Here is a 19,632-nt window from a genome sequence, read left to right as displayed (position 1 = left end):
GTTTTCATAAGTGTGTGGTAGCATATCTATGACAAGATGTGGGGATTTTTACAAAAAAAACGTTTATTGACTTGAAATGCATACAAATGTCTCACACACAAAACATGTTTATACAAATTAGATATCAAAGTGTTAGGATGGCTGTAGTTGTGTTCAGTTACACAGTCATGACAGTTATCCCCTCTTGACTCCCAGACACTGTTTCCATGGACTCGGCCATCTCTTGCACTGAAAAAGGTGAAAAAGTAATATAATTCTAGAACAACAGTGATATTCGCACTGTATGAAAGTCAATATTAGAAAAAGCTTTAGTCTTGTAACAGGTTTGTTTAGTTTGTACCTGTGGTGAGGTCTATGAGAGGTTCTGGAGGAAGAGAGATGCCCATGGCCTTCCTGATGCTGTACACGCTGCTCACGTCGCATGGGGCCACCTGGCTGGTTAGCTGCGCCAGATTCCCTGTTACCTTCTCCGCTACAGACCGCAGGACAGCGAGGTGTGAAGAAGATGTTAGCATGAACGACAAATGAGGGTGGGTGCAAGCAAAACAACAGGAATTTGTATTAAAGGATAAGTCTATCGTCAATTAAATGGGATCATTCAATCTAAAAAGAAGGAATTCCTTCTAAGCTAGGGGAAAAACCCATCTGCACAGGGCGAAGGTAAACAAAGTGGTGGTTGGTGGTCTGTAGCTGGGGGGAGGAAGGGGTTCAGGTGAAGGATCTTACCCAGCTGCAGCTCCTTGGTGGAGGGGGCCAGCAGGCAGATCATGTTAGGGGGCTGCTTGGCGCTCAGACGCTCCGTCTGGGCTTCCTGGAGCTCACGGAGGAGCTTTGTAGTCTCGTCCAACTTCTGCTGGAAGTGCAGGGCCTCTGTGATGAGGGGGGGAAACTGTTCAGACTCATTTCTACTGGCCATGGTAAGATTTCATGAATATAACCATTCTTGAACTTGAATCTAACAATTTCCTAGAAACCTTGATGGAAAAAAAATTAATAATAAAAAAAATTTATTATAATGGCCTGTTCATAATGTGAAGAGGATTTCAATGGGATGCTCTATGACTCATAGATAGACGATAGGAAACTAATGGTGCCAGGGGCTATTATAATATTTTTAATATTATATATAGCTATTATTCAGATATTTGGCACCAAAGTTCCCTACTGAGCTTTACAACATATTTGATCAGTTCAAATAGACTACCATTCATTAGGTAACTAAGTAAAGTAATTTCCAAGAGCCCCAGTGACCACTGTGTTCATCCAAGAGATGCAGTTCAGATAAGTAGATAGATAAGGGTTAAAGCTGGATTAGGTGCTGGCCTCCATTGCTGTACTTGAGTGATTTGAGGACCAGATTTAAGGAGTTGGATGCTGCCAGTGGACTGGTTCCCACTACCCTTCAGTCAGTGGTCTGGAGCTGCCTGTGATTAGTTAGAGAAGATCTTTACCTCCAGAGAGCTCCTCAGGAGTGTGCAGGCCCAGGCCCAGGCTCAGGCCCAGGCTAACCACAGCGCCTAGCCTGCTGCTCATCTCTGGTTCAACCCGCTAGAAAGAGAGGAAAAGAGTCAATACAAAATAGAAAATATATGGCCTTTTCCCTTTGGCATCAGAATCCAACTCAATGTCATTCTTTGAAAACTGCATTCCTCAAAAGACAGCAGTTTGTGGAATCAGCGTCACCTTGTAAAGCTTTTCTTTACGTCGTGCCAGCAGTTCCTCTCTCTCCAATGAAATGTAATAATAAAAGGCAGCAACACCCAAGCAGGGAATGAGGATAAACTGGAGTGTAGCCAAGTACAGCACACAGCCTGGACAGAGGCCACTGTGTGCTCCGCCAGAGCCCCGTGGCCTGCGCTTTAACTTTCCTCTAAGCTGCTGTGAAGAGTAATTCAGCTGCCTGGCCGAGGGGTCGCAGGAAAGAAAACACTGACTTTTCCACATCTGACACTGGATCCTGAGAGGGCCCAGGCAGCAGTGGTCTCAGAGGGTGAACCGGGGTAAACAACGTGTTTTCAAGGGAAAGGTTCTTTCCACATGTCCTGTTGGACACACACAGCTAGATGCCATAAGAAGACATGAAGAGGCTGTTCATTCGCTATAGATTGAGGTGGATGTCAGGAAGGGTTTAGTTTTGTGCTTAAAGTCCAATCTCACCTCCATATTAGTCTTGTCCCCTGGCCTTTTCGCTGCTGACATCCCCACCTGTTGGGCAGCCTGAGAAACAAACACAAATAAGCTCATTAACAGCAAAATAAACAAAACTATATTCTTTCTTTATATAGTGAAACATACATGAGGTTTAAAGACTAGAGATGCTTACCGTCTCTGTGTTCTTGAGGGTTTTCGAGTGTTCTCCATTAGTCATGGCATCCAGGAGGTTGTCTGCCAGTTTGTAAATGTAGTCATCTGATTTGGCCAGGAAGTCTGACATGCTGCTAATCCATTAAACACACACACACACACACACACACACACACACACACACACACACACACACACACACACACAATAAGCACTACTGTTCCCCTTTATAAACAACGTCAGGGTCAGATCAGGTTCACCATGTGGTTTTAGACTATGACACACTGAGGTCCACTGCCAGCAGTGATAAAGCACATGTTACTCCTAATCCAGGATGAGAAGAGGCACATCTGGAGGCACACTGGCCAGAAAAAGCTACCCGCATTATTTGCTTAAAAATCACTTTACTTGAATGGGAATGGTTGTATTACATTGCATACTTCCATGAGCAAGTCATACCTCTCAGAGCCCTGGAGGCTGGACTCCACTCCATAAGAAGAATAGATGAGGTCAGTGTCCTCCTTACTGATGTTGGCGAAGCTGGAGTCGTAGGTGGGTGCGTAGGAGGTGAATGGCCCATAATTCATGTAGGATACTGTGGAGAATGGAGATGGGTTACACGTAGGCAGCTCATCATCACTAATGCATACGTAGCACTGGAGGGGCTCAGAGTCAGAGATGAGCCCTTACCAACAGAGAGAATGCCTCCAAGAATTGCACCTATCCCCAGATAATAGCAAATTGATACGTCGGACAAGAAAACAGAAAGTCAAAAGCTTTTGAATGAAGCGCCTCCGGTCAAGACTAGGGGTGGGGGAGAACTGTGCCTTTCCCCTACGATAGTGTATTGATATGCCACTCTCTGTATCCTGATATCGGTCATGATGCCATTTGAAAGGCTGTAAGTGATCTGGTAATTAACTTGTGGCTTCTACTCAAAAGTATAGTTGATTGTGACATTTGATTTTCTCACTTGATTCAGCATTTTACGTGGTCAAATGAAAGAAGTGAGTAATAAATCACATTATACAACCATTGAAGAATAGATACGTCTAAGAGAGGAGGATGAGACAGAGGAAGAGTAGATGCACGGTTTCTGCCATGGAGTCGGAGCAACTTGAACACAGCAGCAGAAATTAATTAAGGACGTTAACTGCTTCACAACAGTGAAATGTGTTTTCTTGGCGAAGCACAAAATAATGTATCAAAACAAACCCAGCTTGTCGTCGTTCAGGCTAATGCTATGGCCTCATTCCTACCACCACACAGCACATTAGTCCCAGTCACCATCATGTAGCACTCGCATGCCATCACTTAAATATCATCAGTGTCAAATCACAGTATATAAATACTAAATGGTAAAATTATGTCGTCATAATATTGTTTCCTCTAAATTCATTTGGTAGTAGTGCAGCACTATCCTCCACAACAAGAACCACCACCTCTACCGAAACCTGATTTTACCAAAACATGGTGATATAGCTAAAAAGTTCATCTTGAGCTTAGCTCAAGTTTGTGTTTTGTGTCAAAGTGTCTCAACAGCTTACTTGGGACCATTGCTTGGTTTGACAACCTTTCTCTGCAGATGAGGCCTTCTGGCGCGGGGCAGACAGCATCGCCAGTCCAGGTGAAACCATACTGAAGATAGAACTCATTGTACGTTCTCAGTTTCCTTCTTTTTGCTGCTGGTTGATCCGATTCTTCTGCCATGGTCGTCTTACTTGCCTGTGAGCCGTGTGAGGCATTCCCGCTTTCCATCCATCTTTTCATTTTCCCGCTGCGATGTGATGTAAAATTTTGTAGAAACAATGTTTTCTCTCTCTCTCCGTGTCCAGACTCCCTCCAACTCTCCCTCTGCATTGATAAGACTGCCTTTTATGTGCTTGTGAAAGTCCTTTCATTCATCCATTCATTCAGCTGAGCAACAACAAATCAGCACTGACCTGTCCTGAATTACTGCATAGCTAGCTAATGGCACATTTCTATTCGTCCTACTGTCCAGTGACGAGTGAGAAGAGGGCCATTACAAGGGCTATTTAAGATGGTTTCACTCTGAAACAATCAATCAAAACAAAGACACCCGCATTGTGTCACGGGAATGAGTCACAAAACTCGTTTGAATTGCTATAGGTGTTTTTGACAAGCCTTATTTACATAAGCATAGAAAAGCGCTTTATAAATGCAATTAATTATTACATTTGTAAAAAACAACTATTGTAATGTAATCTTGTAGAAACAATTCCCCCACTTCAAAACAAGCTTTTCCCCCCAAGCAAATATTTGTTTTATTTTCTGATCAACTATGTCATAATATCATGTTATTCAGGAGGGCTTTAAAACATGAATGTAAGATGAATAGATCTTGGGGCCTGGAGAATGTGCCAGTGATAAGAAATAATGCTCTTACCAATGTGAAATACCCAAATGAGATGAGTTCAATCAAAGGATAATACTTATTGTACATTACCCACCCCTAGTGAACAGTGTGATGTAAGAATCTCTGATAATTGGAAATGGTTCTTCTTACCTGGTGTTATCCTGTTTCTCTTGTCTTCTCTGAAGCCCTGTAGTGTGTTGACGCCACTCTGGAGCCTGTTGGACATCATGCCCAGCCTCACTGGGCAGTAGCCCACATCTAGACAACATACACTTTACATGTTAGTGACTTTAACCATTAGCCCACATCTAGACAACATACACTTTACATGTTAGTGACTTTAACCATTAGCCCACATCTAGACAACATACACTTTACATGTTAGTGACTTTAACCAGTAGCCCACGTCTAGACAACATACACTTTACATGTTAGTGACTTTAACCAGTAGCCCACGTCTAGACAACATACACTTTACATGTTAGTGACTTTAACCAGTAGCCCACGTCTAGACAACATACACTTTACATGTTAGTGACTTTAACCAGTAGCCCACATCTAGACAACATACACTTTACATGTTAGTGACTTTAACCATTAGCCCACGTCTAGACAACATACACTTTACATGTTAGTGACTTTAACCAGTAGCCCACATCTAGACAACATACACTTTACATGTTAGTGACTTTAACCAGTAGCCCACATCTAGACAACATACACTTTACATGTTAGTGACTTTAACCAGTAGCCCACATCTAGACAACATACACTTTACATGTTAGTGACTTTAACCAGTAGCCCACATCTAGACAACATACACTTTACATGTTAGTGACTTTAACCATTAGCCCACATCTAGACAACATACACTTTACATGTTAGTGACTTTAACCATTAGCCCACATCTAGACAACATACACTTTACATGTTAGTGACTTTAACCAGTAGCCCACATCTAGACAACATACACTTTACATGTTAGTGACTTTAACCAGTAGCCCACATCTAGACAACATACACTTTACATGTTAGTGACTTTAACCAGTAGCCCACATCTAGACAACATACACTTTACATGTTAGTGACTTTAACCAGTAGCCCACATCTAGACAACATACACTTTACATATTAGTGACTTTAACCATTAGCCCACATCTAGACAACATACTTTACATGTTAGTGACTTTAACCAGTAGCCCACATCTAGACAACATACACTTGACATATTAGTGACTTTAACCATTAGCCAACATCTAGACAACATACACTTTACATATTAGTGACTTAGTAGACATGAGAAAGGATTCCAACAAAATGTCCATTTAAAAAAGGAATAGATGAAGAAATACCGTAATTCCTCTAATAGTAACCCCGGCTTGTATTTGTTTCAACTGTAGCAGGTACCAGGCTTGTATTAGGAGGAGGCCTGTATAAGAGGGAGGCCTATATTTCAAATGGATCATAATGAATAAATCAACATTTTGTGTCAGTTTGAACCCAGTAAAATGTACTGGGTTCATTTATTGAAACCAAGTACTGTATGAAATACCGTAATTCCTCTAATAGTAACCGGGTCTCAAATACAAGCCGGGTCTCTATTAATGGCCGGGTGCGCTCTTGAGCTAAGCAATTATAAGCCGGCCTCCTAATACAAGCCGGGTTACTAATATACTGAGCTGCATACTGAGCTAGTTACTTGATTTCACTTTGAAAACGTTGAAATGACCAGTGACCACCTGTAATTGCACTGTTTACTATTTCATACAGTACTTGGTTTCAATAAATGAACCCAGTACATTTTACTGGGTTCAAACTGACCCAAAATGTTGATTTATTCATTATGATCAGTTTGAAAATTTGAAATATAGGCCTCCCTCTTATACAGGCCTCCTCCTAATACAAGCCTGGTACCCGCTACAGTTGAAACAAATACAAGCCGGGGTTACTATTAGAGGAATTACGGTAGTAAACAGTGCAAAGGTGGTCACTGGTAGGGGTGGGACGATACATCGATCCAGATCGATACATCGATGTAATTATCAACAATCGAATCAGATCGATGCGATGTAATAAGATCGATTCATATCGATACTCTTATTTTGAAAATCCTGTGGCGAGTCTCATATCCGCCCAAGAACAACAGCAGTAGCTCCGTGTGTGTAGATGTTACAGCATAGCATTCTCCCTTTCTGTGTGTGTGTGTGTGCGCGCGTCTTTGGAAAGACCAGATGAGGTCAGAGGAGTTTGATGTTTAAATGTTATTTAAACATAAACAATATAATACATAATAAATGTAGGCCTATACATGATCATGCAACATCAACAAATTGTTGTAGGAGCGGTTTGGGAGAGGGAGGTTGTGAGTTTTGAGTTCCAAAAAATGTAGCTTAAAGTTTAAAGCTCAATATATAAAAACGTGGCACTTTACAGTGAACAGGAGGTCTATTTGTATTAAAAACAATAGATTGATTTTCCTTTAAATGTCTGGAAGAGCTCAAAAATACAAATGTCAAATGATATTTTCATTACCTTTTTTTTGTTGATCTAAATGTTACTGATTGTGTTAAATGGGCATATGATATCATCTCATATCGATCGCAGGCACCTGAATCTAATCGTATCGTATTGTATCGTGAGAGACTTTGTGATATCGGCAAATATCGTATCGTTGTCCAAAGAATCGATATCGTATCGTATCATGATGAAACTGGTGATTCCCACCCCTAGTCACTGGTAATTTCAACGTTTTCAAAGTGAAATCAAGTAACTAGCTCAGTATGCAGCTCAGTATATTAGTAACCCGGCTTGTATTAGGAGGCCGGCTTATAATTGCTTAGCTCAAGAGGAGCGCACCCGGCCATTAATAGAGACCCGGCTTGTATTTGAGACCCGGTTACTATTAGAGGAATTACGGTAGATGAAGACGGCACACTTACTCTAATAAGTATCAAGTTATATTGGACGATGTCACCTAGCCTATGCCTTTCGCCTTCATCAGAACTGGTATCCTGTAGTTGTTGTAGTTGACATGGTCCAGTAAAACTTATGAGCAAGTCTTGATCTATTTCTAACTCTTTTGGCCATTGACCTGCATCTTTTTGCGTGTGCACTCTGAACTAAATCAAATACTCAAATTTGTAACGTGTACTTTTCCATAACATGTCCAGGTCAGGAAGTTATTTTCCAGGTTTTACATTACCTTTGGAATCCTGACAAATGCATGCCCGCTTGCATACACACAGAAAGAAGAATTTTACCATTGATCAAGTGGGTGCCTACCTCCTGCAGATGGTTCAGCTGGGTTTAGGATGGCCAGGGTGGTAGAACCATCAGACTTCCGCCTTGCAAACTCCAGCTACACAAAGAACACGTTATTTAGGGTTATAGTATGCCACTAGCCAAATATAAATAGAAAAACTCAGTGGCTACCAAATTCAACTTAGGATTTGACTGGATATGTCCCTTTCACACAAGCTCAATTGTTCATGATGTCACTGACAACACTTTAATTGGTCAGATGGACAGGCTTTCTTACAATCAGCAAGTTATATACTGTAACATTTAATTCACACAGAAATCACATTTACTGTTAAAATGACCCAATTCATATGCAGTAAAACGTTTTTTTTTTTTTTGTATTTTTTTTTTAAACAAACACATAAACAAACATGACAACACACGATAAGATATACAAGCATTAATTGTCAGAGCACATCCAATGAGATCACATTTTAGTTAATTGTCTTATATAAGATATACCCCTAATACCTGTTATCTAAAAACCTACACACATATGCTCCAGCTCGAACCCCCCCCTCCCGTAAAACGTGTGTTGATGATAATTAGTTCTAATAATAGACATGTTTTATAAAAAATTATTGACATGGGAAAACATAAAAAACGTATTAGAAGTTATTTATTTATTTATTATAGAAGACTGCAGCTAGCAGTGGTTTCAGTGGGGAATAATAATGGTGCCATCATGCATTTCACAGCTTCCCCTTAATAGTTTTAATGTATTTTTTAACAAAAAAAGGATCAGATATTTGCTCAGGCTTGATACAGCTAATACCGATCAATTAAAATATGATCGGCTCCAATTCCAATCTGCCAGATCCGGGACATTCCTAGTTTAATTAGACCTGCTGGTCAATACAGTAACAAGTTTAACAACCATACTTAATGTGGGTGTTAGTATTAGATAGGGGTGTAACGGTACACAGAAGCCACGGTTCAGTACGTACCTAGGTTTTGGGGTCACGGTACGAGTTCGGTGCAAAAGGTACAAATATGTATATAAATTATTATATATTTATAATTATTATTATTAAATATAAGTTATACTTAGTTCCGCCTAGGCGTGCTGCGGTAGTCAGTGATACCGGTGTCATTCTGTGTTCAGGAATCCACTGAGTAAATTAATTGCCTACCGCTCCCGCCTACCCCCCCCCCCCCCCCCCCACGGTGTCTGCTTTCAGTTTCACTTCTAGATTAGATTTAACTTCACGTGAAGCAGAGAAAGAAGAATTTAGAGAAGAGATTACACATTACACAACAATGGCAGAGGATTTATCAATATTTTGGATGTAAACACCACAGCAGCTAGACTGGAGAGGAGCTCAGAGGACCAGTCCAGTGTCTTTTTTTCTCCTCTGGTCAGCTGTGAGGGGAAAGTAGCGGAAGAAAGTTGGTGTGTGTGTGTTTCCATTGGTCAACATAATTTAGGCAAACAAGAAAAGGATGGCCATTTTCAGCGTATTGTAATGACCCTGCTGTGTTACAAACATGTCGATATCGTTCATTCATGGTTTTGTTTCAGGGATACCTAAAGGGGAGGGGAGGAGGGAAGAAAGAGCCTGCACGGTTGTTTATTTGTTCTGTCGGCTTGTCATCATTGTCGGCTTTAACGTTTTATTCATCATCTAAATGTGGCAATACAAGCTTGATATTCAACGTTAAAGATCAAAGTAATCCAGTGTAAAGTAAAATAAAGATATTGAGCATACATTTGTCAAATGTGCAACTCTAGTTTCACCTAGTGTCGCATGAGACGTATTCTTTGTATGGCTGGATGTACCGAATCGTGACGACCGTACCGTGAAGTCGCGGGACGAATCCATATACAGTTACTTACGTTACACCCCTAGTATTAGATTGAGTATATATATGTATGTGTTTCCACATTTGTGTCCGACATGATATAACACACACACACACCACACACACACACCATTAGGCCCAGGTCTGCCCACCTCACACTGCAGCACTCTGTTCGACAGTTTGCCTCCAGACACAGCAATGACCTTGCGGATCTCCTCCAACTCTTTCTCCGCTTTCAATGCCTCATCTTTGTTGTCCTTGTCCTGCCTGCACAGGAAGGAAGCACACGTTGAAAAGACAGAAGATGAGATGAGAGAAACAGACAGACAGACGAGAGAGAGAGAAGATGAGAGAGACAGACAGAGAGACGCTGACTTTGAATGAAAAGCCTTTATTTTCCCAACTAAGATAAACATTTAGCAGCAATCAATGAAGTGCTGAGCAAAGCAGAGAGCCGGTGGAATATAATAGACATGCATCTTAGTCTTTACACCCACGTCACACTTAATCTACCTGGAAGTGGTTTTGGAGTATGACGGTAAGATTCTTATGACACAATAAGAAATTATTTTACAAAAAGACAAACCATGAGGATCGCGGGGACTATTCCCACTGTAATGATCCTCTTACACTACTACTCCCATTCTCACTCAATGGTATCCTTTGGTGGTTGGTCGTACGAAGGTGGTGAGGCCTAGATTTCAAAGGAGAGCGTTTATTCACTTGTATGTATGGAGCACGGCGACAGAAAGCAAGACCCAGCACGCTCAGAGACATTCCTCACATTCTCAGCCACCAGATTCTCAGTGGGGAGAACTGATTCACTAAAGACTGAAGAGAAACAAGGCAGCAGACGTGTAACATTGCCCACTGACTCAGGGTCAGCGCTGGACCACATCCCGAGCAGTAACACAGGACGTGTAACACTGCCCAGTGACTCAGGGTCAGCGCTGGACCACATCCGAGCAGTAACACAGGGGTCTCTGAAAGCAACAACCTTGAGGTTTATATCAGGTTTTGTTCATAAAAGTAGCAATAAGTTAATGCTGGAAATGTTGTTCCTTCTGCGCAATTTACATTAACAGGTTGAGTGCCAGCCGTGTTTTCCTATTTACCCCCTTGAGTGCCACCACCCACTTCAATGATAGCGCTCTCATATTTGTGAACGCATAAACTACATCTTAAATTATGGCTGTGTATAATATGGCCGTCGCTTATCAATGACTTGTTTGCAGTCAACATTGTCTAAACGGATTATCATAATATATATATATTTTTTTTTTAAATAATCGGTTCATTTCCGTTTTATACCATTTTAAAAAAACGCTCGTTTTTTTTAAGTTTCAGGAAAATATAACGATTCTGTGATAATTACACTGTTAATTAATGCTTGTATATCTAATTTTATGTTGTCATGTTTATTTTAGGGGTGACCCAGTCTGGTGATGTAGCCTACAAGTCGCCAGGGTGAAATGACAGATAGACACAATAAAAAAAGATTTTTTTCTTTTTTTTTGTGTTTTTTTTTTTTTTATATATAACTACAGTTCGAGAGTTGAAGAACATATTTAGTACAACAGCGAACAGATATAATAACTCTAATTGTAAGAATTCTGTGTTTAAAAAAGGCCATTTTGAAACACAGTTTGTGCTCTCCACAGAAGAGAGGTGGGGGCTGGGTTAATTTTTGCATCTGAATAGAGCTGCGTGTTGGGATTCAGATTCACTGAGCCAGGTAAAGGCATTCACACAGAGAGAGTCATTAACGTTAACGATGGACGCATTCAGGTGAGGGTAGTTGTCCACGCCCCCCCCCCCCCCAAACTAGCTGAAGTGTGAACATATTTGAGAGACGTTTTCTCCCCTTGAGTGTTTTAGACCAGGGGTTCCCAAACTTTTCAGGCCGGGGCCCAGAAAATAAGGCGTCAGAGAGCCGCGGCCCAATGCACATAGTCAGGCTTTTTTTTTTTTTTTTTTGCCAGGCGACCGATTTTTTAAGCCAAATATCACTTCAATCCTATTAAGTTAGTTCAAGTTAGTTATTCATTTATATGTGCTATTTATGAGAGGGCTAACTTGTTGCAAAATAATAATGATAATAATAATAGCCTCATTAAAATACTATTGTTGCTTCGGTTGTTTTCAGCGTTTTATGTGCATAATCTGTTATTTAGTTTGAAATGTTCGTTGAAATAAGTAGATTTTTCGTTTTTGTTTATTTATTAAGTTAATATAAAACCATATAGTCACATTTTAGAATACAATATAATAGAATTTTAGAATACAACTAGAAACACTGTCCTAGCCTGCTTCTAAGTTCAGTGGCCTGACAAAAAAAATAAAAAAATAAAAAAATAAAAAATAAAATAAATATTTTTTTTTTATTTTTTTTAAATCATCTCGCGGCCCATCCGTGGCTGCTCGCGGCCCACCTTTGGGTCGCGACCCCGACTTTGGGAACCACTGTTTTAGACAACAGACTGAGTTACAAGATTTAAATGAATATATGATATTCAAAACATTCTCATATTTCAAAGTATGACACATCATTTGAAAGCTTACATTCTGTACTTTCACAATCTGGAAAAATCTGGAAAATGAAAATGGAGACATGTGGGCTAAAGCACTGGTCGCGGTCACTATAAAAAAAAAAAAAAAAGATTCTGTGATAATCGCCCTTTACTGGAATATTCTGGAATACACAAAAAACGTCTTGAAATTTTTCAGCCTATTTATGAATAGTTTTCAAATAAACTCTAGATTATCGATAGTATATGTGTATTTATTAGAGCTGGGCCGTTAACGGCGTTAACGTGCTGCGTTATCGCAAGACTACCGGTAGTATCGCGCGATAATATAATTGACGCCGTTAATCTTTTTCTCAACGTTGGGTCTGTATTGTCCTTAAATACTTGCCGTAGTTCCCAGCTGTGGTACCAGGAAGTGATTGCACTACCGGAGCTGTAGTCAGAATAATGTGTTAAACTAAAGTAACTTTAGTGGTCCGGTAATCATTGTTATACAGGTGAGGTTAAGAAGTCCTCAGGATATAACACAATTCGGCGATGAGGACGTCTGAATCTGCGCAATGCAAGAAAGAAGAAGTCCGTTGAGAGCTCTGTTTACATTATTAACGTTAGCTTAGCGAGTTAGCATGTTAGCTCACGTTACTCACTTGAAAACATCTACAAGAGGAGGAAATCCACTTTACACACTAAACGAAGGATCGACTGGACTATCGTGAGTGTTTACAACAGAAATGGCTTGGATTATTGGAAATATTGGACCGTTTGATGACAATCTGGAGCAATATGAAATGAAAATGGGAGACCCTGATGTTAGCATGTTAGCTCACGTTACTCGGGCGGCACTTGAAAACATCTACAAGAGGAGGAAATCCACTTTACACACTAAAGGAAGGATCGACTGGACTATCGTGAGTGTTTACAACAGAAATGGCTTGGGTTATTGGAAATATTGGACCGTTTGATGACAATGTAGCCCCTTTCGTGACTGTGATGCACGGAGTGAATCCACAGTCACTTGCTCCTCAATAGGAAACTAACCTAGATTTACCATGAAGGACTGGTTCTGGCTGAACCGTTCGTTATACAAGAATCACAGAGACGTTTCAAAGGTGCTCACAGTTGCACAAGGGTTTCGGACAGAGATACGGGATGGTTTGAAAGCTCTGCGTTGCTAATAAACATTTTAAATAATTTTTATAAACTGCTCAAAACGGCATTATTTCCGCCGTTGGGTGATCACAGCGCATGCGCACCATCCCTTATCTCTGTCCGAAATCCTCGTGCAACTGTGAGTACCTTTGTAATTTCTCTGTGATTCTTGTATAACGAACGGTTCGGCGAGAACCAGTCCTTCATGGTAAATCTAGGTTGGTTTCCTATTGAGGAGCAAGTGACTGTGGATTCACTCAGTGCATCACAGTCACGAAAGGGGCTAATGACAATGTGGAGCAAATAAATGAAAATGGGGGACCCTGATGTAAACAAGACAAACGTCTTTCTCTGGTCTGCATCCCCTTAACAATTGTATGTATTGAGCCGTACTGTATTGTACCCATTCTGCAATCTGTTAAATAACGTTTTCATTCATTCATTCATGGAACTGTTACACTGAGCTTGCACTGAATTTGTTGAGAAACCCGCTTCTGCAGCAGTCTGTGTGTGAGCAACCAGTCAGCAGCATTGTGAATTTAGAGATTCACTAAAAGACACATTGAGACAGGTTTGTGTGTGGATTAAGAAATGAAGGTTCACAGAAGAAACTACTGACAGAGAATGATATGACACTGGAGAGAGCTGTCAATATCAGTGTAACAATGTTAATGGCATCAAAGGAAGGGCACAGAAAATTACGATAAATCTGGTTTTAAAAGAAACACTGGAAATTACAAAAAGAAGAGACATGTTCATGCTGTTGAACAAGGAGATAGAAGAGCTAGTGACTCCTCAGATGAAGAGGAGAGGATAAATCTCATCCTCTGGTCATTATTTGGGTAGAACACACCTATTTTGAACACCTTCGGCAGACTTTTTTTCTTTTTTTTGAGGCATTTTAATCTAGATTAATCTAGATTAATTCCAGGATTGCAGGTAGATTAATCTAGATTAAAAAAATTTATCTATGCCCAGCTCTAGTATTTATGCACGCTATAGAAGCAAGCTGAAAAATCTATTCTCTCATTTCCTGCTCAGCACACGCACACACACACACAGGGCACACATTGATATCTGTGAAAAAAGATCTGATTATCCTAAGACTGGTAAAATAGATTCCTTACCTCAGATCAGATGTTCTCCAAAAAGATTATTCCAATTCCTGATCGCCATTCCAAATATCGATCGTGTTTATTGATCCAACGCTGGGTACTGGAAATATGTATTCCACGCTGTTTTGGGGCTCGGCAATGAATCCGATCCTCTCGGGTGACTTGCCCGAGAAGTAAAATGAGGAAGCAGGATCCCCCCCCCCCCCCCCATGTGTTTCATTCAATCCATTCCAAAGGGGTGCAGTACCACAGGGAGAGACGATAGGGGGCGGCATTTTCCCAATGGAGCTCAGAGAAAGTTTGCAGCACTAACGTGAGACTAGATTGATGAAATATGAATTCAAATCGCTAATAAAAAGAAAAGCGAGATATCTCGTCGCTGGCACTCAACGGTCGGCATGAACTAACGAGAAATCTCGTCGCTGCCACTCAAAGTGTTAATGTACAATAGCATGAGTGCATACATGTTGAGTATGGGTTAATGTTGTCACTAGGGCTGCTCGATTATGGCAAAAACCATAATCACGATTATTTTGATTGCTATTGAAATCACGATTACTCATTGATTTGAGAACATCATATGATCACGACTGAATTTGTTTTACCTTTCTTCTTGACCAAAGGCTGCCTTTCTGCCATCTTACCAAAGACGTTTCAAAATAACTGGAGAAGTGGCTCTTTCCGCCCTCTCAACATGAGATGAAACTACTGTGTTGCATTTACAACACAAGATAACATGAGCAACACGGCATGCGGCACAATAATCGCTTTATCTCCATTATCATGTTTTCATGATCGTGGGAAGCCAAAATCTTAATTGAAACTCGATTAATCGCACAGCCCTAGTTGTCACGATACTGGAATTTCTAACTTTGATACAATACCTTGACAAACATTGATATTCTATATAATTTTAGATACCACTAGGCCCTGTTCAGTTTAATAACTGGTGTTGTTGCTCTGCATACTTGCAAACTAATTTGTTGCAGCCTGCGTGCAAGTTATGGTAAAGTTAACGTTACCAGTGTGAACATTGCATTTGCATATAGAGATGTCTGCCACATTGCCTAATTGCCTAGTCAAACTCTGAGATGGTAAAAAAAGGTTCACGAGATGAATCACACTTGTTTGACTTCTATTTGAGGGCATGTGATTATGTCAGCTATCACATACGCTAACCTCTTGCTCTTTGAATTCCTTGAACAGTACTTTCTCCGTTTTCCATGCATCTGAGGCCCGTGACGCAGTTTTTTTTTTTTTTTTTTTATATATCTAGCAATATTATTATTGTTATTATTATTACCGTTATTATTATTCATAGTCATATTATCATTATTATCATTATCATAATTATGGTAATGATTATTATTATATGGTATGAAGCTGTAAGGTGGACTTGAGCTGACCATTATGTTAAAATAAATATGAAGTTTGGAAGGGGGCAGGAAACATAAGTTTTCTTCATCCTGCTCCTTTTCGGCCATGGGTGTATCATGTTAAAAAAAAGATGTTGGTGATATTGTCCAAAGATGAACTGTACCCCCATGCACGAAATAAAATAAAATGAATGAATGAATGAACAGGTCGGCATGTCTTTCAGCGAGAAGCTTTGACAAGTTGGACGTGTTGGCTCCCAGTCCCTTGGTCTGTGTGGGTTTAAAACATCTTTTACAGATGGGCTTTGTGGTGTCTGTGGGCCCAGACTGTTGGCTATGTAAGCATAATAATGCCATATTTCGCTCTGTGTGTCTGCTTGCTTCGTCAACAAGTCGTGGGCGGTCGGAAAGAGCACTTGTTGTACTTGCAGCCGCCGTGTCATTCTCACCATGAAAGCTGAAAAAATGGTTGGCATGCCCACTCTGCCTGCAGGGAGTGGAAGCAGAGCGCTGCACACACACATTGACACAACTCATAGAAAATACAGCTCTTATTAAAACACTGTCATTCTTAAAGTACTGGTAAAGTACTAAAATGGGATATAGTAGCGTTTTTAACTTTTTGCAATATCTTTCTAGTATCAATGCAACACTACACTAGTATTGGTTTCCCATGGGAATTAAACTATTAACAATTGCAGTGTTAGTGTTATGTGCCAAGAGTGTGTGTATTACCACTGAGCATTACTGTATATAAATATATTCATATATTTGACAAATTTAACAACAAAACCCTGGAGAAGCAACTATCCCTCAAAGTAAATAGAATGTAATGTTAGTTCCAGCCTTATTAGCCTATACTATTAGGGGTGGGTACTGAACTAAATTACGTTGGTACTACAGAGTACAGATTCATGTTCGATCAATTGGTGCCACAAAAGCGGCCCATGTAGAAGATAATCCAAATTCCACCAGCACGGACTTCAATGACGCGCAATTGTCATTTCATAATAGACACAAAACAGCACGGACCTTCAATTTTAGAAGCTATGACATCTACCTATTCATCCCTGCGTTCGACAGCCCTGTGACAACTCTGTTCACGAGTTGCACTGTTTCTATGTGCAGTGAAAACGCTGTGAGCAAAAGCATCCTCCTCACCATTCCTGTATGCCCAAGTCACAGTAAAAAAAAGTTTTTGCTATTAGCCTATACTATGGCATGAGTGAATATGGACTTGTGAATGATGTGCTATTTATTAGCCTATACTATGGCCTGAGTGAATATGGACTTGTGATGTGCTATTAGCCTATATACTATGGCCTGAGTGAATATGGACTTGTGATGTGCCATTAGCCTATATACTATGGCCTGAGTGAATATGGACTTGTGATGTGCCATTAGCCTATATACTATGGCCTGAGTGAATATGGACTTGTGATGTGCCATTAGCCTATATACTATGGCCTGAGTGAATATGGACTTGTGATGTGCCATTAGCCTATATACTATGGCCTGAGTGAATATGGACTTGTGATGTGCCATTAGCCTATATACTATGGCCTGAGTGAATATGGACTTGTGATGTGCTATGGGGGTGTGTTGGTTTTTGGTAACTGCCAGGCTTTGAAGTTTCACCAGTATTAAATTAAATCAAATTACAATCACATATGTAAAGAACAGTTTTGTATCCAAACACTAAGTCGTTATTCTGGACTCTGGAAACATCCCATATCTATATAAAGGACTGTGTTGTAGTAGTAGTAGTAGTAGTAGTAGTAGTAGTGTGCTATAAAAACTCCATTATGACCAGTGTAAAATGTAGACGATAAAGAGACCTGGGCGTGCTGGGAGACTGGGAGCTCTCGCTGGCTGTGGTCATGGGGCCTTCTCTGGCCTGGGCGAGGCTGGAACCACCCTCCTCCTCAGCCTTGGCTAACTTGTTACCAGAGCTGTCCAGGCCACGCATGAAGTCTATACTCTGCTTCAGACTCGCTAGTCTCTCCTGTAGGGAGCAGATCAGGAAGAGTACGAGAGAAAGAGAGAGACAGAATATTAGGTTGCATTCACACCAGAGCAGTTTGGTCCGTTTTAAACACACCAGAGTTTGTTTCCTCGGATAGTCCTCTTGGTTTTGGGTAGTGTGAAAGCTCATTCAAACTCTGGTGCGGACCAAAAGCGAACTCTGGTCCGCCTGAAAACGTAGGTCTCGGTTCGCTTCCAAGTGAACCCTGGTGCATACTTTTGTGGTGTGAATGCTCATCGGACCAAACGCAAGACCAAATATAGGAAGTGACCCGATAAACTGTGCATCTTGAGTAGAAGGAAACAAAACAAACACAGCACACTGCAAAACAAGCACGCGTGGAACATGTCTCGTGGACAGACGTGGGCGAATGAGGAGGTAAAAGCCCTGATAGAAATATGGTCGGACGAGCAAATTAAACAACTGCTTGTGGCCACTCACAAAAACAACAAGGTGTACAAGATGTTTAGTGAGAGAATGATGGTAATGAGCTTCAATCGAACAATCGACCAATGTCAGTCACATCAAAGTTAAAAAACTGCGTCAGTATTTCAGCAATATATGAGAATAATGTGTGTGCGCTGGGCTGCTCCGGGGAATAATGTGGTATGCGTGTATGTGCGGATTGTGCGCTGGGCTGCTTCGCAGAATAATGTGGTGTGTGTAATGTATGTGTGTGCGCTGTAGAGCTGTCCCCAAAGCCTGTTTTTGGGATTCTATATATATCCAATAGACGAGCGCCCTTTTCGATCACGTGACATTGTTCAGAAAGTTTGGTGCACTTGACAAATTGCAGTGTGAAAGGAAACCGAACCAAACGAAGAATGCAACAATGTTGCAACTTCACCCCTGAATCACACGAGTCCACCAAACTATATGTGAAAGCGACCTTACTCAAATATCCAGTTGTTGAAGAGGGCTACACATAAGAGAAAATATCATATTGGGATTATTCTAGTACATACTGGAATTGCAATGTGATTTGCGATCCCATTTGTAAAAGTCCAATTGTATGTTACAAATTTACATTTCCTGCGATTTATTAAAAAGCCTTTCCTTGGTACTACTACTCGGCAGTGCCACATATTGTAGGTAGATTTACCTGCTACACTAGCCTGACCCTCTGGTATTCGGCTGTCTCTCATTGAACTTCTCAGCGATCAAATCTGAGCAAATCTCATACTATACAGGCCTAGTAGATCTGGTCTTGAGTAGAGCACATTTTCCAGAGTAGACCCTTCTTAATCTCATAACAATACAAAAAACACAACAATTAAATGTATACATTGCATTATTTCAATATGAATTTGATATATAGTTAAGCTTGTGTTGTCAAGTTGACATCAATCAGTTTTGTACCAAAATCACATTGTCAGTGCTACAGTGATGCCACAACAAGGCTAGGCTTGGTGATGTTTATCTGAAGCTACCTGCTGCCCCCTGCTGGTAAACTGTGATAACAGCAAGATCATGGCCTAAGGATATCCATCTCAAACATGAGAAGGTTTGGAAACCAGGGTTCCTGCTGGTTTCAACAGGTTCAATTTAATAATTTGTATTACCTTTTTGAATATAATCTTATACCTATTTCACGGCCATACTGGCAAAAAAGTATTAAGGAAAATGAATATGAAAGAAGTAATTCCATGTGAAC

The 19,632-nt window shown here is 40.6% G+C and overlaps 1 protein-coding gene across 4 annotated transcripts in view; it reads right to left on the bottom strand.

The window, feature by feature from the left end:
- Positions 1-48: 48 nt before the first annotated feature.
- Positions 49-19,632, bottom strand: part of brd7 (bromodomain containing 7) — a 37,139-nt gene continuing 17,555 nt past the window's right edge. For 2 of the 4 annotated variants that reach the window (XM_084337153.1, XM_084337154.1), the window contains exons 7-17: positions 17,791-17,957; positions 9,937-10,051; positions 7,964-8,039; positions 4,832-4,939; positions 2,764-2,899; positions 2,324-2,438; positions 2,158-2,217; positions 1,452-1,548; positions 727-870; positions 341-472; positions 49-228 (exon numbers count right to left, since the gene is read on the bottom strand). In XM_084337153.1, the coding sequence (XP_084193279.1) occupies positions 158-228; positions 341-472; positions 727-870; positions 1,452-1,548; positions 2,158-2,217; positions 2,324-2,438; positions 2,764-2,899; positions 4,832-4,939; positions 7,964-8,039; positions 9,937-10,051; positions 17,791-17,957 (1,221 nt within the window). In that variant the 3' untranslated portion in view covers positions 49-157. The remainder of the gene's footprint in view (positions 229-340; positions 473-726; positions 871-1,451; positions 1,549-2,157; positions 2,218-2,323; positions 2,439-2,763; positions 2,900-4,831; positions 4,940-7,963; positions 8,040-9,936; positions 10,052-17,790; positions 17,958-19,632) is intronic. The other 2 variants (XM_084337155.1, XM_084337156.1) reach the window with 1 other exon arrangement.

This window comes from Notolepis coatsorum (assembly GCF_963971535.1).
Source record: "Notolepis coatsorum genome assembly, chromosome: 20".
In the NCBI taxonomy this organism is placed as follows: domain Eukaryota; kingdom Metazoa; phylum Chordata; class Actinopteri; order Aulopiformes; family Paralepididae; genus Notolepis; species Notolepis coatsorum.
This window is presented reverse-complemented; position numbering and strand designations above follow the sequence as displayed.